Source organism: Myotis daubentonii, chromosome 9 (assembly GCF_963259705.1).
Source record: "Myotis daubentonii chromosome 9, mMyoDau2.1, whole genome shotgun sequence".
NCBI classification, from domain to species: Eukaryota; Metazoa; Chordata; class Mammalia; order Chiroptera; family Vespertilionidae; genus Myotis; species Myotis daubentonii.
In genome coordinates, this window is record NC_081848.1 from 61476655 (window position 1) to 61498984 (window position 22330).

The window sequence follows — 22330 nt, forward strand, 5'->3', positions numbered from 1 at the left end:
ATCTGTGATCTCAACTTCGGTAAAATATCACTTAACATTGAATATTAAAATACAATGTATTGAGGCCCCGCCCTCTCACCCCCACCCCCACGCCAAAAAAAATATGTATTGATAATCCTAATTTTAAAATTAAAAACCTAACTAATCATAGTATATATTTGTACAAAGTACAGCATATTATTAGTGTCTCAAGAGTACTAATTAAGATCCAGAGGAAAAAATTATATTTTTAAATTTCCTTTCAAAATCCTAACCCTCATTTGTTTATTATAAAACTGCCTTCAGTTAGTTATTTAAAAATATTTACATAGAGAAAAGCCATCAAACAAGACTATTTTTGATTACTGTAAGATTCTAACACATTCTTCTGAGTTTTCTTGAGCACCACCTTTAGAAGTGCTTGTTCGAATGATTTAATCTTAATCTTACTATGTTTATAAGCACAAACACAAACAAACAATATACAGTACAAAGGAACACAAGAAAAATTGTTGGCTTTATTGGTATCACAGTGCTTTTATTTATTTATTTATTTAGGTATCACAGTGGTTTTAATCCAAGCTAAATACAAACACAATTGTTAGTCAGTCACTTACCCTTCAAAACAATATGCCAAGATCAATCTTGAAGCATTTAAAAACATGAAAATGTATAAAATATCTTCCTTAATAAATTCTAAGGACTCTATATATAAATGCAAAAATTTGAACTTGTCAATAATCACATCAAATGTTGAACTACCAACTGAGCAGTAAAAAAACTTCTGATTTTAAAATTAAGTATCTACAGGTAAAAGCATGCCATTTCCCACATCTACTATCTTTGTATTCTGCACAGAGTTCCAAGGCACAGATTGTTTCTGGCTTTATGAATTACCAGAGATGAAGATCTTTGTGGCTGACTTATCACAGGCCTTTTGGTCTTTTTTCCAGATAGATCCTTGGCTTCTTTGGGAGGAGGCACATGAATTGGTTTCCATGGAATTGGATTATAGAAGGCTGGTTCTGGATAAGAATTTCCATTGTAAAAACCTAAAATTATTAAAAAGTCAGAACAAAACAAACAAGAAAAAAAACTTGAGATCAAAGAAACTAGTTATTTTTAAATTCCTAGAAAAATGTTAAAATATCAATAGGGCAAAAATATCATTGATAAATCAATTTGACTCAATTAAAATGAACTTTTGAATACTTTCAAGCAAGTGACTTTCCAAATACAGTAAATATTGCAGTATAAATGAATATGTAAATAATAATTTTAAGAGTCCAAAGAAATGTTAATGTTAAAATCTATATAAAAATTTTACTAAGATTTTAAGTTTAGAACCCTTAAATTGAACAAAATCTTCATTTTTCTACTGAATCTGGAAAATCACTGACTATACTAGTTTCTCCTAAGTAGACACTAAAGTTTACAGAAAACTAACTTACACTGCATATGTAGCTAAACTGAGTCAGATTCTTATTTAGAATCACTGAAACTCTAAATCACTGTGGCCCTAGCCAGTTTCTCAGTGGTTAGAGCATTGACCCGCGGATTGAAGGGACTCCGGGTTCAATTCCGGCCCTTTTTTCACATCAAAGTTTCTTCTCTGTCTCTCCCCCTCCCTTCCACTCTCTCTAAAGAATAATAAAGAAAATATCCGCCCTGACTGGTTTGGCTCAGTGGATAGAGCGTTGGCCTGCGGACTGAGGGGTCCTGGGTTCAATTCCGGTCAAGGGCATGTACTTTGGTTGCGGGCACATCCCCAGTGGGAGGTATACAGGAGGCAGCTGATCGATGTTTCTCTCTCATCGATGTTTCAAACTCTCTATCCCTCTCCCTTCCTCTCTGTAAAAAAAAAAAAAATCAATAAAATATATTTAAAAAAGAAAAGAAAATATCCTCAGATAAGGATTAACAATAATAAATACACAAATCTCTGTCACTCAAATTATTAAGATTTCATAGTATCACTGTAATTTTTATTATTAATTACGGAATGTGCTACTGGTAGGCTGTATCAGAAGTGATGTCCCCTATCTAGTAATTCTGGAGGAGGAACATTTTGTTAATCAGATTCAAATCCTGCAGTCACTATCTGCACATAAATTCCTTTATTTCATAATTTATAAAAATGATATGGGCATTAAGAATAGAGACTTAAGGGCATTTACAGACAAATATGATGCTTATTAGAATAAAACTCATTAAAAGCAAAAAAAAAATAATCCATTATTTTAACAATTCACTTCTAGTCAATATGTATATTCCCTCCTAAAGTTTTATCTTAACTGCCCAATTGTTTGGTTAAAACCACTGCTTATTTCATTTTTTTCAAAGGAGAAAGAAAAAACGTGGAGCAGATCATGCTCAGTAGCTGTAGCGCATGACCTCTGTGACATGTAGGAGAGGCCCAATCCTGACAGCAGGAATGTGTCATTCAGACACTGGCAACCCACTCTGCCTGCATAGATATGTCAACACACACTTCACCAAGATGGTCAAAACAAAGTCTGGAATATGTTCTATTGTGTGAACAAAACAGAATGGGGGTATTTTTAATAATAAATCACTTAAACAAGTGAAGGCAGCTGTCAGCAAGGTATGAGCTTCCAACATGAAGGACAAAGAAAAACATGCACCACCATTTGTAATCAGACCAGCCTGAAGGCCAACCAGTTCTGAGTCGGCTTCATGTGCTGCCTAGTACTCCACCTGCAGAAGGAATGTGTCAAAGCATTGGGAGCTCTCCTCAAAAAGGGTTAGAAGAAGGGGAGGAAAAATCACCCCTTAAAAATGTCCCGTTTAAGGCTTTATAATCAAAAAAACATATAAAAATGTAACTTGTTTCTTTTTTAAAAAATTATTGTTGAAAATATTACATATGTCTCCCTTTTCCCCTCACTGACCCCTTCTAGTCCACACCTGCCCCTCGCCCCAGGTCTTCACCACACTATTGTCTGTGTCCATGGGTAATGCATATACAGTGGGGCCTTGACTTACGAGTTTAATTCGTTCTGTGACGGAGCTCGTAACTCAAATTACTCGTATGTCAAATCAATTTGCACCATTACAATGAATTGAATGCTGGGCTGATGTTGTGGCGTTCACTGTGACGTTCGCTGCGCCAACTAGCGGTGGGGTATCTGAAGCTGGCTCGTAATCCAAATTTTAGCTCGCAACTCAAAGCAAAAAATCGGCCGAGAGACAGCTCGTATCTCGAAAAACTCGTTAGTCGGGACACTCGTAAGTCAAGGCCCCACTGTATGCATATAAATTCTTTGATTAATCTCTTCCCACCCACCCCCACCCTTCCCCTCTGAGATTCAAGTCTGTTCCATGCTCCTATGTTTCTGGATCTATTTTGTTCATCAATTTACTTTGTTCACTAGATTCTACATATGAGTGAGATCATGTGATACTTGTATTTCTCAGACTGGCTTATTTCACTTAGCACAATACTCTCCAGGTCCCTCCATGCTGTCTCAAAGGGCAAGAGATCCTTCTTTTTCATCTGCAGTTTTGCAACTATTGCCTGTTAAATATATCTAATTTATAGAGAATGACAATAAATTTGTAGTATTCCACAGGAACATGGTGTATTATAATATAATCTTCCAGAAAATAGTGATTTGAAAGAAAAATGATTTTTACACATTTCTATTTCTGTCAAGAGAAAACATAATGTATAATATTTACTTCTGCAAGTCATATTTATGTAAGCCACATAACATGAAAACCAACCTGTAAGTTTTCCATTGGCATAACCATAGCTTTTTGCAGCTGGACGAGGTTTATTTTTTGAATTTTCCAACCATTCCTTAAACTTTCTTTCTGCTATTTCTTTCTTTTCCTGTAATTCAGCTTGACGTTGTTTTTCTTTTTCCTTAAAATGACAAGACCAAAGAATCTCCAGGGATATTCTGTAACTAAATATTGTACTGACTTTTCCCCAGCAGCTTCCCACCCCAATGGCTTACTGATGATAAATAATAAATCATATTTCTCTAATTTGAGAGCAAAATTAAACATGATCAGGGATATGGTATTAAGACTTCAAACCCAAGAAGAAAAAAGCAATTTGCTGTTTTAAAATAGAATAGTAATTTACAATAATGTAATAAAAGCACCACCAAAATTTAATATTAACAATGATAAAAAGTTTGAACCTAACTGAAAAAATATCAACAGACTTATTAACATTGCTCAACCTAAGAAAACCACAATGCATAATCATTTCTGAAGCATAAGCATAGTATAATAAGTAGGGATAGCTTCATGTATTTATTTTATGCTAAGATAGTGCCAATTTTCTATTAGAAACTTTTTATACAATACATATAAACACCAAAGTAATGTATTCTAACTGGTTACTTTAAATACCTTTTCTTTCTTCTTCTTCTCACATTCTTCAGCATTTTTTTTCTTTAACCATTCTTGATATTTTTCTTTTGCTTTTTCTTGCAAATGCTCTTTCTCCAGTTCCTTTGCTGCTTTTGCTTCCATTTCTTTAGTAACTTTTTGTTCCCTTTCTTTCCTTTTCTTAAGTAAAAGTAAAGGAATTTTAATTGGAATGTCTGTAATTATTCTCATATGAGGATGGAGTGTTATCTACAGTAATCTAAATTTGTGTTATTTCTTAAAATAGGTGGTAACATAGTAGTTGACACAATGTGACTTGTGAAAATACATAACATACCTGCAATTACCTGGTCAATGTTAGTTTACCAACTCAGCTGTAAGATTCATTATGGCAGTAATAAAGTTCTTGTTCATCAAAGTATACTCAGAGCTTAAGATAGTGCTGAGTAAACAGTACATGCTCAATAAAGATTTGAATAAATTAGTGAACAGAAATTACAACCTGTTAGATTGCCCCGAATGTTTGTTTTTTAATGGATGTTTACCCTCTAAAATCGGAGCCACAAATGTACACATTCTTGGACAGTTTGACAATATGAATACTTGGATTAATCTTCACCATTAGTGAGTTACAGAGAACAAATAACATTTGGTCCATTAAATATTGCTATAGGGGCACATACAGACAAATCTTTGGCTATGTAATTCTATGTAAGACCAGAAGTTAGCAAACTATGGCCTGAAGGCCAAATATGGTCCATCTGTGACCTATCACCTATATTTTTAAATAAAGTTTTATTGAAATGTGGCTACACCCATTTATTTACGTATTTATTGTCTATGGCTGCTTTTGTACCACAAACTCTAAGGAAATAAATTTCTGTTGTTTCATATTCAGCCTGTGGTGTTTTGTTATGGCAGCCCTAGTAGGCTAACACAATAAATAAGCTTATAAAAAGATGCTAAATATCATTGGATCTCAGGGAAGTGAAAATTAAATGACAATGACGTACCGCTGCATATTGACTGAAATGATTTAAAATGAAACAGACTGACAATGTAATGTTTGGCAAGGATGTGATGCAATTGGGATTTTCATACAATAGCGGTGGGAAGGTAAAATGATACAAGCACTTTAAAAAACAGTTTGGCAATTTCTTATAAAGTTAAACACACACTTACCACACAACCCAGCAATTCAGTTCCTAGGCATTTACCCAAGATAAATGAAAACAAATGTCTACAAAAAGACTTGCACATAAGTTGTCATAGAATTTTATTCATAATACCTCAAACCAGAAACAAACCAATTGTACATCAACTAGTGAATGGATAAACTATTTGTGGCATTCCATAGAGTAGAATACTACTCAGCAATAAAAAGGAATGATCTTAATACATAGAATAGGGAATTTTAAAAACGAAAGAGTATACCTTCTATGATCCTAAAATTCTAGAAAAGGCAAATCTAATCTGCAGGGACAGAAAGCAGACTAATGGCTTCCTTGGAGCTGGGGCTGGCTGGGGGTGGGGAGCAGGAGCCAAACACAAAGAGGTACAAGGGAACTATCTGAGTCAGCAGTTCTCAACCTGTGGGTCGCGACCATCGGAAAACACATACAGCATATCAGATATTTACATTACGATTCATAACAGTAGCAAAATTACAGTTATGAAGTAGCAACGAAAATAATTTTATGGTTGGGGGTCACCACAACATGAGGAACTGTATTAAAGGGTCGCAGCATTAGGAAGGTTGAGAACCACTGAGTGATGGAAATGTCCTGTGTCTTGACTGTGCTGCTGGTTATACAGGAACGTGTTTGTCAAACTTCAAATCGGTCTATTTTATTGTACATAAATTATAGCTCAAAGAAGTTGATTTTAACACACCACACAGGCTCTCCATAGGATTAAACTAGAGGAGAGAGAATGGAATACCTTCAGTTAGCACAAGGAGAGCACAGCCTGCACGCAGGGAGGTGCTTAGAGAGAGGCAGCCACTAAGTGGCTTCAGTTTTTCTGGCATTCCAGTTCTATTCCGCACAGAGCACAACAATAAATCTTCCCTTTGTAAAGATGGTGCCCTGCGAGAACCTTTGCTTCTTGAAACTGAAGGAAACTAACAAAACAACTGGCTAAGGTTTCTGAATTCCTACTCTGGTTCCTTCAATAGTACCTGGCACATAGTAAAAGTGTAGAATGCATGAAGGTACACAGATAACAGTGTTACCAATCATATGCTTTGTTGACCCAAGTTAATTTAATTTTTTACATTAAAAAGATCAATTTCATGTTTTAGAAAATAAAAAATTTCACATTTACATAACTTTTGAAATAAGGAAGGTAAAGATCCTTATACAAAATATGTGATAACATACTGCAAAAAACAAATCTGAAAGAACGAATTAGTATGGCAACATAAATGCAAGAGTTCCAGATGAGATAAGCCATTTATTTGAAACAGATTTAACAATTTACAGTCATAGTATAAGAAACTAGCTTTGCTAATGGATATATAAATCCCTTTTGTCTGGTTTTTTGATAGAACACAGTGAAATGACTTAGAGAAAATAAGGCCACAGATCCAGCTAAAATGTGAATGAGGCTGGAGGCAGCGAAGGACCACACACCATGAAATGTAAACAGAGGAGGAAAAAGCTAGATGCCAGACAGAAAGAGAAGAACCAGGAGAGCAGTCTTTACAAACAGAGGTAAATGTAACTAAGACTGAAATAAGAAATCTGATAGGTTTTAAAGGAAAAAGAAATTTGAGTAATCAGTTTATTTCTTAACATTCACAAGACTTCTGCAGAATAAGTAAACTCAATTTCTCAGGGTTCTTTTGTGAACCATTCCCAACCTTGTGGAATCCTGCTTTCAATAATTAGTGATTGATGTCAGGGCATGCCATTTCCCTCCAGAAGAAAAAATTTTTCTCAAATAATTGGATTAGATCTACTGCCACTAATTAACACAGAGAATATATCATCTCTCAGCAGTATCTTACATTCTTAGACAAACAACAACTATGTTTGATTGGCATGGTAAAATGAGCTTAATGGAGTTAGAAGATAAGAGAAGCTTTTAGAGGAGAGAGCATGCTATTATTGTATACACGTAAAACTCTTTTATTTTTCAGTTATTTCAAAAAAGTATCACCCAAAGCCTGGTAATGGTCATATAGACTTGTTTTGATTTTGGCCTTGATTCACACGGAACTCTTTCTTGTTGTATTATGGAATGATGCTAAATTAATTATAATCAAGATATACTTCTGAAGTAAAGAATAAATACATTTATGGCTAAAACACACATATGTCTAGCCAATTTCCTTCTTACTATACCTGGAGGAAGAAAGCTACGTCATATTCAAATTGCTTAAATGATTTAGTAGGTACTCTACTAATATCACTGGGCTTTTTAACAATATTTAAGGACAAAAATTTAGGATTAAAAATTTAAAACTTTGCCCTACAATTTAAATATTTAACTATATTCTTACAATTGTATTATAATTTTAAAAGCAGTATCATTCTACATACTCACAAGATAACAAACTGACAAGTATTTACAAAATTTTTAACTTGTGATCCAATACAAGAATGTATTAAAATTAAAAGGAAGATAATACCATTCATTCATTTGTTCATTTATTCATTCCAACAACAAGTCTACTGTATTATAAAGCATTGTATTAGATATTGTGATGAATTAAAAATATAAACATTAATTCTACCCTTAATTCTTAAAATTACAAAGAAAATGAAGATATGTACACAATACAAAATAGCAATAAAATATATAATAATACAAGGTATACCTGACAAAGTGATAAATGTGAACAGGATTCAGGAAGGAAAGAGTTTCTAGCATGGATCAGCGAATGCTTCCTATAAGAGGAAATGCTTTGAGTTGGATAATGAAGGGAAAGGTAAGGTGGAGAATATAATGAGATTCCAAGCTGATAAAATATCATAAAAAAATGAAGTGAGAAACAGAAGAAAATGTCCTTAGCATTTCTCATGAACACATCCCTGGGGCCTGGACAGTATAGTCCAAAGCTCAAAAGTTCTCTGAAATCTATTGTGTATCTTAAAAATCATATAAAACTTATGTTCTTTTCCATTAAGTATCTGTGCTTGCTTTACAAAAAAAAAATTTTTTTTCCTCTCAAAATTTTCCAGTAAAACTAATACTCCAAGAAGATTGGCTATACAAATCCTAGGTATACTCCCAAATGAACACCAGTAAGAATCGACAGCATAGAATAAGGAAACCACAGGCAGGGGGACTCTTTCCCCCTCCCCATGTGGGAGTCTGTACTTGTTCTTCAATAAATTTCCACCTTTGCTATAAAACAAACAAACAAACAAATTAAAAAAAAAACCTACAGGCAGAAGAAGACATGGCACCAAAGGCAGAGAGGAGGTTTTTAACTGGCCAGGCTAGAAAAATCGATGCCCTTATGGAGCTTACATTCCAATATGGGAAAATAAACAAACAAACAACACAAGTTGAATGATGTAATGAGACCAGACAGGAAGAGATCACAACAGGAGTGACTGTAAAGGAAAGGAAGGGATGATGACAAATGACAGAATTCTGATTATGCCCAGGTGATTGAGATGACAGCAGTACTAATAGCAGTAATCGAGCAGTTAGGAGAATGGTTCTATCCAAGGAAAATGAGCAAAAATGGATTGTTTTAGATTTTCAGGCTCAGAGGTGGAAACAACCATATAGTCGGAAATCCAAGACCCCAGGAGGTCAGGTGTTAGAGGTACAGGCTTCATGATTACCTGGAAGCCACGTGCGGGAAAAGGGAGAGAAGCAGAGAGCAAAGGGCATAAGACAGAAACTTCATAAATGTCCATGAGGGTAAGAAAAAAATCAGGTCAGAGAAGAAAGAATCTAAGAGAAAGTAAGAAAAACCTAGGCAATGAGGAGTCATAGAAAGAACACTTAGCAAAAGAGATGTCAGGATGTATGTGTGCAATTTTTCTCCTCACCTGTTCATTCTTTTTCTGAACCCATTCCTTGTGTTTTTCTTCAGCAATTATCTTTCTTTTTTCACGTTCTTCCTTTTCTTTTATTTTTTCTAGCTGTTGAGTTAATTCCTGTGAATTTTATTCAAACAAAAGGCAACTTCATAATAGAAGTACTCAAATCACATATTTTTTAAAAGGCTGAGGTTAACCAAATTAAACAAGGACATAGTTTCCTTTATAGAAAATACACCATTAGTAACAATAACTTACTTAAGTAACTAGTCTATGATGAAAAGAAAACATTGGTAAAAAGTATAAGTCATTTTTTAGAAATGCAAATAATTGCTTGGCAGCAAAACACTAGTTTCTTAGACTAAACTTCAGCTAAATTACCCTCATTGAAATCAACTTTCCCACACATAAATTCTGGCATCACTGTACACTCTTGGCAGAAGCTCAAGGGAATTGCAACTTTTTTTACAGTTATAAAAAGCTTCCAGATTCTTGAGGAAGATAAAGAATAGGAATTAAATAATCCCTAAATTTAAAATTTTAATTCAGTCATACAGAAGGCATTCCATTTTCTTTAGGAAAAAAAAAAACCAAGGTTTTTCCTCACTCATTTTATAGCTGCAGGAGTGTAACACAAAACCACATTCATATCCCATAGGCCTTGCTGTCACTGGAATCTACACGTTTGGGCATTTCCTCAGAAGAAAGAATGTGGAAGGTATGGCCAAATAAAACTACAAGCTCAGTGCCACCAGTCTGTCACTCATCAGTTAAATTACTGCATTAGTTGAGAATGTTGTTCAAACTAGACTCCTAGGACTCTACTACCATAATTATTAGTTATTTTTCTTCTCTCTCCTTAGATACTAATAATCAGATACTTTTATGTATCTTCCACTGGACCTCACTCTTCCCTCCCTCTCTCCCTTTCCCAAAGACCTATCTACCTGAGCATGAGTGGGAGTGGAAAGGACAAGTTTGCAACTCTCAGACAGTTCCAGTGTGTTACATGACATGAAGATAAAACTTGACACCAAGAAAATATGGTTTGCACTTTAGAACAACTGATGGGCAGGAAACCTGTCTTCCATGTCCCAGCATCCTATAATTCCACTGCACAGAAAAGAATTGCCCTCACTCATTTCCAACTTTTAAACATCATACTCCCGACAGCCTCCAGAGTAAAACAGCCATCTTGGTTTTAAAAACATTCGTCATTACCTCTGCAGCTGCTATACCTTGATTATTCACTTAATACTTTTTTTTTTTAATTGCGTGCCTACTATAAAGATAGCATGCACTGAGACACAGGGATGAAATTCCGGAAGTCTTTGAACTAATCTCCTATATACACACAAGAATTGAGTGCTACATTGTGAGGTATTGTGTATTAAGTTTAGAAAAGGGAAAAGAACGGAAGGGAAGAGGAGAAGAGACACATTGTAGGCCAGAGTGGTCAAATATGAGCACCATAAGTGGAACAGAGGAATCGACTTGACTAGAAAAGAGAGATTGGGGGTGATGGGTTGGTGTGTGGTAACTAGGTGGGAAAAGGTCTTTTGAGACAAGAGAGTAAATTGAACACTGTGAAGCCAGAATACATGGCAAATGGATGACTTAGAACTCAATGATAAAGGCTAAAAACTACATTACAAGGGTCAGAACTATTCTGAGGGAGACTGACTAGGAAATTGTCACAGTGAGTTGTAAGGGAAATGACTGAACTTGAGCCAGGAAATAAGAAGGGGGAAGATGTATGTATGTCTGTACGTACATACGTATATACATATGTACGTACGTACGTGTGTGTGTGTGTGTGTGTGTGTGTGTGTGTGTGTGACAGGCTATCAGGCTATGAACAGATCTAACAATCATATATCCAAATTTCCCTATATAGTCCTCAATTTTATTTTATTTTCAAGAAAAGTAATCATTTAAATATACAAGAGTGATTGATTATATTTATGTACCCTTTTAAGATTCTTCATAAAAGTAAACTCAAAAATCAGAAAGAAAAATCAGACTTTGTGTTCCTATTTTATGGCTCACAAATTTTAGTTAATGTTGACATAAGAGTTAAAGATAAAGGAAGGGTCAAAAAGTATGTAGAAAATACTACCCCAGACCCAGACAGTGCTCTGATCTCAGGATGTCTGCTAAAGCACTTTGCCCCCCCCACCCCCCCACCCCCAGAATACACATCACACCCGGAGACAGGGCACTCCCTTCCATGGCTCGCTCCCAGCATTCCCACCCTGAATGCCTCCATCTGTCCCCACCAAGCAAGCCTCCTCTGGACATGGCTGGAGCCTTCTCTGTCAAGGCCCCTAGGTCGTCTTCTGGTACACCACTGAATCGCAACAGGATTACAGCTATTTTCCCACAGAGTAAACGCTTGATTATAGAAAACCAAAATGCAAAGAGGATCCTAAACAGCATTTTTATTCAATAGCTTTTGTCAACTTTCAAAGACCGGAGTTTACCACTGAAGGTAACAATCACAAAAACTAACAGTTTTGAGTTTCAAAAACTCTGTGTCCCGCCCTATTCACTAAGGGCTGATGAATGAAATGGCCAAAGGCAAACTGAGGAAAAGCCCTCGCATTATTCACAAACTAGACAATTTCTATAATTTAGAACAGATTGTACTAAAATGCTAAAGCAAATGTTAAAAATTAGAATTAACAAAGGCCATAGAGAATTCAGGGCAGTCTGTTAAAAGAATTTTTTTATGTAATAAAAATTTAAATAAAATTTATATGATCTACAAAATCAATGTTAGTTTTTTATAATACTGATATTCAACACTTGTCATATTTATCATCTTAACAAAGTTTAATTTTTTTTAAACTTTGTAAGTGGGTAATTTTGATGGGTTAAAATAATTTCTTAACTCAATCTTATAGAGATGTCTGAAACAAATCTAAATGTCTGTTACTGAAATCAAATATACAAGAAGGTATGTTCTTTTTAATAACCAACTATCCTTTAAATTTTCCTTTAAGTTATTAAGAAAAACAATAAGAAAGCCAGGGTAAATTCAAAATTAAATACTAAGTCTGACCCATTTATTTCTAAAATACATCTTAGTATTGTGGAAAAAACACTAAATTGGAAGTCAAAAACTATGATCCAATCCCATCTTAGCCACTAACTAAAAACCTTGGCAAAGTTACTTTCTGGCCCTCATGTTTAACAGGGGTCTGAGATGAATTGTTCCTTATACAAATTGTACTTTTAATGATATGATTTATAAACAAATTAGAGAAAGCAATAAATAAGAACAAAAAATAAGGAAAGCATAACTTACAAAATAAAACAAAGAGAAAGGCATGAAAAGAACACGAATACCACAATAGCTCAAAATAAGCTTGTAAGAAAGTGAGGAGTTGGCCCGTAAGTTATATTACTGGCATGACTGATACAATAAGATTCATGCTAAAATATTTTAATTGCTTTAGAGCTAAGTAATGATGTAGATGTTATAAGATATAAGAAATGCCATTACTAAATACATGAAAAGGTTTTCATCTTTCAACCAATTATACTCATACATGCTTAATCACTGTGGTAGGGATTTTATATTCATTATTTTAGTCTGCTCTCAAAACAAATCTTCAGTAGTTTATTATCTCCTTTAACACAAAATAACAACTAACTTTTACTGAATGCTTCCTGTGTAGTAGGCCATTCCTTGATGTTCACAGAGTCCTCATAACACAATCAAGTAAAAACTGTTTTTCCCCTTTCACTGGTAAAGAAATCTAGGTGGAAAGAGATGGTAAGAATTTGCCCAAGGTCCAAGTTTTGAATCCAAGGACGGCTCAAGAATTTACACTTTGAAACACTCTACTATTGACTCTCTAACATTTGGCTTACAGATGAAGAGAATGAGGCTCAGAGAAGTTAAGTAATTTTCTGAAGGCCACAGAGTTAGAATAGCAAGGCTAAAATTTCAGCCTTGTTCTGTGTGACCCCAAAGCCCAGGCTCCCTTATGAATTTCATTTCTTTTACTGTATGCTGACTCTAAAAATGACCTTCAGGTTCTTTTTTGTTAAATATGTTTTTATTGATTTTAATGAGAGAGAGGAAGGGAAAGTAATAGAAACATCCATGAAAGAGAAACATCAATTGGCTGCCCCTTCCACACCCTCCGACTGGGAATTGAACCAGTGAACTTTTGGTTCATGGATTGACGCTCAACCACTGAGCCACACCGGTCAGGGAGACTCCTTTTCCTAATGTAACAAGTGACTTCTAATGAGGCTAGAGATAAACATAAATATCATAAACTAAATTCCACTTTACCACTGGCTCACTAAAGCAGTATTTTCCAAACTGACTCTAAAACCAATTGAGTAGGTTATAACAGGCCTTTAAAACAACCCCAAAATAAGGCCTTGGCAGATGTGGCTCAGTTGATTGAGTGTTGTTCTATATACTGAAAGGTTCCTGGTTGATTCCCGGTTAGTGCACATGCCTGGGTTGCAGGCTTGATGGATGTTTTGCTCTCACATCAATGTTTCTCTCCCTCTCTCTTCTTTCCTCTCTCTCTAAAAATCAGTAAAAAAAAAAAAAAAATTTTTTTTCAAGAATATAATAGGCTACCAGGTTTTGCAAAAATTAAGATATTGTTTCAAATATGTATGTGTGTGTGACATGAAGCAAAGTAGATTTCTCACCATGAACAAATATTTTGAAAACTACTGAACTAAGTAATGGAGGGTCTGTGGTCTCAATAATACAAACTAATGCTGAAAATAAGTGAAAAAGCTTTAGTGAGGCTGTGAATAATAATATCAATAACAATAAAATAACACCAGCCATTTTTATACTTTGTCTCATTTAATCCTCACAAAAATTCTGTGACACATATTACTTTATCCTTATTGTACAGATAAGAAAATTGAATGAAGCATAAATTTAAATAGGCCTGCCTTACATCAAACCACAGGGTCTTTCTCAGACTTTGTGGCCTTCTAAGAAGAAACAAATATTACTGTGCACTTTTCCAGGCATAAATCTGTAGTTTAGAATACGAAGTATCATGAATAGGGAAAGAGCAGAAGGTACTGATTTCTACAATCATTTAAATCATGCCAAGCCTCGTGGGTTTCAAAACTGATGTGGAAAATTTATTCCAAGGAAGATCATGGAGGGCGAAGTTTTAGTTCCAAGAATTTTTATGACAACATGATTACTAATAAACTTAAATATCCAACAATAGTGAATCCATTAACTATATCCTAATATATATTCAATACATTTTAAGTATATTTTAATAATCTTAGCCAGTCATTTAAAAATGACATTGTAAAAAATAAATAAAAAAATAAAAATGACATTGTAGAAATATTTAATGATATTGAAATATAATAATAAATGTAACCAGTAGAAAAAAGCACGTTACAAAAGAGTTTGCTCCTAGTTCATTAAAAAGGAGAAGTATCCCTCACCACTCAAATCTACTTGTTTTCTGTGATGGGAAAGGGAGAATTTAGATAATGAGTCCAGATATGGAAAATACCAAATTATCCAAATATATTTGGCTGCTAGGTTCTAAAGAGCAAATAGTAAGAGTTCAAAGAATGAGGGATTCATGTGAAAATGTAGCTCAAACTATTATTTCAGCTTGGAGGTGAGAGTTCAGATAGAAAATCACAAATACAGAAATATCCACAAGCAAGGCAGGGAAGCACGGAGAAGCTGAAAACCTCCCGCAAGCCCAGCAGATTCCAATCTCTCAGCACAAACTCACTCTAGGGCACAAGCTCTGAGTAACATGTGGGTAGACTCTTATCTCTATTTCAATTTTTGTTTCTCTCCTTTCCTAAAAATTTTACCAAGTATATGTAGTTGAATTTACTTTAGTTAAATGTAGATATGGTGAAGCTCCACTGTATGTATCTGTATATATACACTTGCACATATTTATTTTTTAAATTATATGGAAGAAAATCTGGAAAGCTATACACCTTAATGTTAACAGTGGTTATCTTCAGGTAGTGAGATTAGAGAAAATTTTAACTTTTTAAATTATGCTTAGCTCTATTTTCCAAATGTTCTTATAATGACCATGTGTTAATTCTACAATACGCGTTATTGACACCAACAAATGCAGACACTTTGTTTTGAGGGATAATATTAACATTTTCATTGCAACAGCAGCTCTACTTTTTGAGCTCATGGATTAAATGAAGAGAATGCTGTCTAATTTTACCTCCAGAGCTTTCTGTTGCAGGCGGCCACGCTCTTCTTTTTCTTTGCCAACAAACCACACTTCCCATGGCGTCAGGCTGCTCTCTGGTAAGCACACCTGTTTCTGTTCTTCTTGGTTATCTTTGGATTCAACCACCCTATTGCAAAAGAGGGGACACTACAGCACTTGTACTCTTTGGCTTAACAGTCAAAATCACTTAGCTGTACAGTAAAAGTAGAATTTAATAATCTATTTACAATACTGTAATTTTTGTAAGTAAATATATATGAATTACATATATACATTTGAAAAATCACAAAAAGGAACTCCAATATTTAAATTAGTTTATCCATAAACTGCTTTTGAATGCCTTCATCTTCTAAAATCACAGTATTTTAAAAATCTATTGTGATAAAACACACCCAGTCCATCTGCCTCAATGACAGTATCTTTTTCTTAAAACTCTTATATCTGGACAACTAATTACAACACATGATCCTAATCAGATCCTGGAGCAGACATTTCCCTTCTTCTCCCTTAAATACCTAAGAAAAACAAATACATATATATACAAATTATCTATATCTACCTATCTATATCTAATATATATATATATATATATATATATATATATATATATATATATATATATATATATATATGGCTAATAGGCAAAGTGTCCCCTCAGGAGTTCGACCGGGAGACCGGAAGTTCGATCGATCGCTATGACGGGCACTGACTACCAGGGGGCGGCGCATAATGAGGCGGGTGACCAGCGGCAGTGGCGCTGAGGGAGCTAGCGAAGGAGGAGGCGAGGAGGCGGGGGAGCGGGGAACCTGATTGGCCCTGATTTCCGGCCAGGCTTAGGGACCCACTCATGCATGGATTTCGTGCACTGGGCCTCTAGTGTATATATAAAGCAAATGTGTTAACAATTAGGGATTATGGGTGAAGGGTGAACAGAAATTCCGTAAATGCTCAATTTTTCTCTAAATATAAAATTGTTTTTAAGTAAAAAGTTACATAACAGTATATGGCCGTGGTATTCTTTAGCATTTTGGTTGACTCCCTTTTGCCAGTTCTCAGACAGGGTATGTGTATGACTCTCCACAGTGTGGTTACCCCCTACCAAGCTCACCATGTACCTCTCTCAGACTGTCTTTTCTGGGTCTGGGGAAAAGTAACTACTTACTCAAGCTGAAAAGAAGAGGAGAGGGGAAAAACTCTAAGTACGCAACTAAATACAAAACACAGGGTTCTGGCCAAATACACAAGCTTCCTAAAACAGGAAAAGCTGGTCAGCACCCAGAGAAAGAAAGTTCACTCAGAACCCAAGGCAGCTCTAGATACTAGATTATATAGACTCAGCTCTTCATTCCTACTTCAGGCAGCCAATTGCCTAACCCCGTGGTCGGCAAACTGCGGCTCACGAGCCACATGCGGCTCTTTGGCCCCTTGAGTGTGGCTCTTCCTAAGCCTTCGGAGTATCCTAATTAAGTTAATAACAACGTACCTACCTATATAGTTTAAGTTTAAAATATTTGGCTCTCAAAAGAAATTTCAATCACTGTACTGTTGATAATTGGTTCTGTTGACTAATGAGTTTGCCGACCACTGGCCTAACCCACTGCGGAATTTTTATTCTAGGGGAAAAGAGATACTAGATGTGTTGTTTACTTCGTCTATGTACCTTTCCTTCTCAGTCTTATAGAACAACCTCACTGGCTCCCATAGTTTCAGCTATCTCTAAGTGCTGATGATGTGCGAAACCGTTATTCCAGACCAGGTCTTCCTCCTGAGCTCCAGGCCTTTATTTCCAACCATCTGATAGACAGCTCCACTTCAATATCAAACTCAATCAATCCAAAACAAGTCTAATCATCTTTTAACATGTACCCACTACTCTTCCTCACCAAGAAAAATTGCACACCTCTTCTTACAATCCTACCTCAGTGAAGGGTACCATTACCTCCCCAGGTGGCCAAGGCAGGAACCCAGATCTCTGACTCCTCCTGCTCCCCCCCCCCATCCCCCACATCCACATAACCACTAGTTATGTCTATTCCAATTCTTTCCATTTTCTCAAGTCACTGTCTGGACATAACTGGTCTTTCTCCCTTCATTTATAATCATTCTCCACCCTGTTGCCAGATTCGTCCTTCAAACACATCCTTCTATCATGTCACTCCCCATCACAAAGTCCTTCAGTGGCTCCTCTGTCCACAAGATGAAATTCAAACTCCCGACGCCCATGAATTGGCCCCTACCTTCCAGCCTCTTCTTTCACCAATGGCGGACCCAGACTCTACATTTTAGTCCTGTTTGAACATAGGGAGATTGATGAATGTGCCATGCTCTTGTACTCTGCAGCTTTGCCTAAAACTCTGAAATTCCTTTCTTCCACCTCCACAGATGGCCAAAGTAAGGGCTGAGATATGGGAGTAACATTTGGGGTGCATCTGTTTCTTCCTAGTATAATTTTGTAACCTCTTTAAGCCTCCATTTTCATCTGTAAAATGGAGATAACAGTGGCTCCCTGCATTACTACTAGATGAGACAGGCCATGCTAAAGCACTGAGTACAGTTCGAGCATGCAGTAAACATTTGGTACATGTCATTTAGAAGTAGGAGGAGGAGGAGGACTATGGATAATTCCTACTGTCTCGTCAAGAGTCAACCCAGGCTCATTATCTTTACTGCCTTACAGTGAAACTCTGCAAAAAATCTGGACTAAGCACCTTGGGCTTTCTGTCGCTTGCCCATCTCTGCCATAGGCCATGAATTCCTAACATGTCTTAACTCATTCCTTATTTCAAGAATCTACCTTAGGGCCTAGAATAGAGTAGGCTCCTAAGAAATGTTTGTTGAGAGAAGAAATTAGTGAGAACAGTGTTTTTTTAAGAAAATGACGCTTTAAATATTAAATTTCTTGCCTTAATATTTTTAACAAAGGTGTTCAAAATGTTTGACATATATAACTCTGTCCGTAATCAAGAAAGGTTTGATAAGCAGCTGTTTATGGCCAAAACCTTTATTAAGACGGGTTTCCTAATGGAGAGCAATATAAAAACCAGGGTAAAGCTCACTAAACAGCAGGCCCAACACATATTCTAAGACTCCAGGAAAATACTCATTATCTTGTCCGAAGTCAACGGTGAGCTTCACCTCAGTCCACTGGACGGTCAACGCATCCTCTGCGCATGGCCCTATTGACACCTACCATATCTTGAGTTCTTATCCATCATGTGCAGCTGATGCCTGAGTCTAGCTCAAAAAAAGCCTTACCCTGTAAGTTTTGCCACCGTCGGATCACCGTGGCAGATGAAGGATGGAAAAAAAGGCAGCTCTACATTTACGCCCTAGTCCACAGAGATTACCCAGAACTGAGGCTGGACTACGACTCAGACCGCCTGCTCACCTCATCCCATTCGGCCCCAAACTGTCCAGGGCACCAACTTAAGGTTAGACGTAGGCAGAATGAAAATAAAATTTTCAACACTTATCCTTCCTGCAAAGAAGTGATAACTTGTCCGAAGTATCTGAAAAGAGTCCCTGCATCTATGATTCCTTTGAATCATAGGGAATGGGCTGTGACAAGGAAGGCAGCCTTGGCCCTAGGATGCCACCAGCTCACCTGGGCTTTGGCTAAAGGGAGACATAGATCCGTCCAGCTCCTCTGGTCAAGGCTTTGGAGCTTGGAAGCTAATGCAAGGTCTCAGGAGCCGAGCTGTGGTTTTGATGCCAGCATTCCTTAGGCTGCTCAACTGTGTCTACATTGTCTTGTTGATTAGGCTGAGAAAGTATTTTCCAAAGCCTTAAACTTTATTTTAAAAATCTTTGGAGCCAACTCAGTCCAGAAGAATCCCTACAAAGACCCGCATGAAAATGGACTCCTTAAAGTCAACTTCTACCACTAGTTCTACTATCAGGTTGATCAAAGGCCTGTTTCTTGTTGCTTCAACCAGTCTGAACAAGTGACTGAATGGCTACTCTTACTGATCTCCATTCCCACCAATGTAATTACTTTTGCTTCTCATTGTTAAGAGTCTCACTGTTGTAAAACTATGTATGAGAGTCACTTCATATGGTTCCATATTCCATTAACCCACTCTGGTTATGAATGCCTTATATGAAGATTATCTTGATGCTTATACATAAAACACGGGTCTATATTTCTTAGATTAGATCTCCTGTACTATGCTTTACACCAGTGATGGCGAACCTATGACATGCGTGTCAGAAGTGACACGCGAACTCATTTTTTTGGTTGATTTTTCTTTGCTAAATGACATTTAAATATATAAAATACATATCAAAAATATAAGTCTTTGTTTTACTATGGTTGCAAATATCAAAAAATTTCTGTATGTGACACGGCACCAGAGTTAAGTTAGGGTTTTTCAAAATGCTGACAAGCCCAGCTCAAAAGGTTCGCCATCACTGCCTTACACTGATGGATAATCGGAAACTTGTAACTGTTTTCTGAAGATGACATCATGAACCTACTCCAGAATGGACCTGCATTACTATGCCTGTCTTAGAAAAACATATTCCTGCAGGAATGGGCCCTTTGTTCCCATTTCTACATATCCAGTAATAGGCGTGTAGTATAGGGAAGTGATAATGCAATTTGCTGTAGCTTGGTACTAGGCCCAACCAGCTCTGCTAATAACTGGGTGTATGCCTTTGAATCAGACTTTTTATTTGTATTCCAAGCCACAGTTTTATTATCTGTAAAACGAGTGACTTGATCTAGGCTTTAATTCCACGGGAGTAGAGACCATGTTTATCTTGTGTATAGTCCCCAGTAGGCAGACTGATATGTGACACAAACTAAATGTTTGCCAAAAGAATAATTGTAGGAATAAACAAATTACGATGGTTTTGATAATCTCTTTGGTTCTAACAGTCTTTGATTCAGTGACTCCTATGCCACTGTTCAGTGCTCAGATCAGACCCCAAGGTTGTCTCTGGATAATGAGGTTGACATTGTTAAACTCTCTCTGCTTCATCTCCTTATCTGTGACAAAAAAAAAGTATACTGCTTCTGACAAGCTACTTCACTGGCAATCAGGTTTGTTTTGTGTGTTTTTCCCCCAAATAACTACAGGTACTACCAAGGTGCAGTGGGCCATGTTTTGGTGTTAAGAGTTTCGACAAGATGCTCAGCTGGCACGTCTCAGCGGTTGAACACTGACCTATGAATCAGGAAATCACAGTTCCATTTCAGTCAAGGGCACAGGCCCCGGTTGCTCGATCCCCAGTGTGGGGCGTGTAGGAGGCAGCCAATCAATGAGTCTCATCATTGATGTTTCTCTCACGCGCTCTCTCTCTTTTTCGCTCTCTGAAATAATTTTTTTTTAAAGTTTGAACAAGAGATCTGGTGCTCACAATAAGATTTTTGAGTATTTATACAACTTCTGAAATGGTAGCAAAATTGTGCGTGTTTGAGACTATGTACTTCTATCTGGAGAGTGAGACTGTAGCAGTCATCATATCCTCAGTTTGAAAAGGGATTAAGGATCACAGAAAACGTGAGGTCATGTATCAGAAGGGGCCCAGGCTTGTGTGCAGAAAGGAGCACCGCCGCACAGCCTCTGGGACTCGGCAGGCAGGCTTTCGCCGCAGAAGGAGGTGCACGGAAGGGCCTGCGACGGCCTCGCTTTTACCTGGCGCGCCCCTGCAACTCCACTCCTCCCGGGCTCGCCCCCTCGGCCTCCGAGTCGTGGGCATCTTCGTCCACTTCTTCTTCATCCGCCGCGTCGCCGTCGTCGTCAAACGCGAAGCTCTGGCGGCAGAGGGGAGACAAGAGCGAGCGGGTGGAATTGCTGCAGCTCAGCCGCGGGGATGGCGAGCGCACCGACACCGCCACCGCCTCCAGCCCCTGCCCGCGGGCGTCCGCCGTGACCGCGGAGACGGAGCCCGAGGAAGGCCGCGACCGGGCGCTGCAGTCTGCCGGGAACCAGGCGTCGGAAGGGGGCCGAGCAGCCCCCCACCGCCGCGCCGCCCACATCGGGCCCGCCACGTTCAAACCGGCGGAGCGGCGGCGGAGACGTGCTCTCCCAGCAGGCCCCGCGCGCGCCGAGCTGGCCAATCAGGGCGGGAACGGGCCCGCGTTGCCTGGGCGACGCGTGGACTCCGCGCCGGCTTTGTTCCGGCCTTCGGGCGGGGAGTCCTCCGCCAGGGCCTGTGTCGCCGGCCAGGTAAACGCGCTTCCTCGAGCGGCCAGATCGCGTCCCCATGACAACTCTGCGGGCCTGTCCTTTGCTGGCTGTGGTGTTGCAGTTCACTTTCTACAGTAAACAGGCTGCCGCTAAATAAGATGGATGCTTTTAAAGGGAAAGAGGCAAAAGTCAGAATTACCCCCATATCGTTACAAGGTCAGGATTATAAGCATCAGTCAAGATTTCTTTCAATACACGGCCATATTTTATGAGGGGAGCAGAGGCGACCTTTATCCAACTGTACAAGTGAGGTCAATTTAGGATAACTTTTTAGGAAAAAACTTTTTTTTTTAAATTTTTTGGTTAGCACCTCCTTTGCCAGTCTATCCATGTGAATGCGGTGGGGTGGGGTGTTGGGGGGGGGGGGTCTCTTTGAACCCTCTAGTGTGCTAGGCACTGGATATTTGGATGAGTAAAATAAAAACCCTGCAGGGACAGGGTCCTCATTCTCTTGTGAAAAATCACACCACTCTTCTGTGGAATGCGTTTTATGAGGGAGGGAAAAATGTGGGACCTCGGAAGGAGCACTCTCTTAGGGATTGGGGATGACAGTAGCAAG

At 37.7% G+C, this 22330-nt stretch overlaps 1 protein-coding gene across 2 annotated transcripts; it reads right to left on the reverse strand.

Moving 5' to 3' along the window:
- Positions 1-496: 496 nt before the first annotated feature.
- Positions 497-21617, reverse strand: CCDC34 (coiled-coil domain containing 34). 2 transcript variants are annotated; one of them, XM_059709168.1, is made up of 6 exons: positions 21217-21617; positions 15569-15704; positions 9357-9464; positions 4366-4524; positions 3727-3868; positions 497-1031 (listed from the first exon to the last, which is right to left on the reverse strand). In XM_059709168.1, the coding sequence occupies exons 1-6, from the start codon at positions 21558-21560 to the stop codon at positions 817-819; spliced, it is 1104 nt and encodes a 367-aa protein (XP_059565151.1). In that variant the 5' UTR covers positions 21561-21617; the 3' UTR covers positions 497-816. The 2 variants fall into 2 exon arrangements, with proteins under 2 accessions (XP_059565151.1, XP_059565152.1); XM_059709169.1 differs by lacking the exon at positions 9357-9464.
- Between the last annotated feature and the right edge of the window lie 713 nt (positions 21618-22330).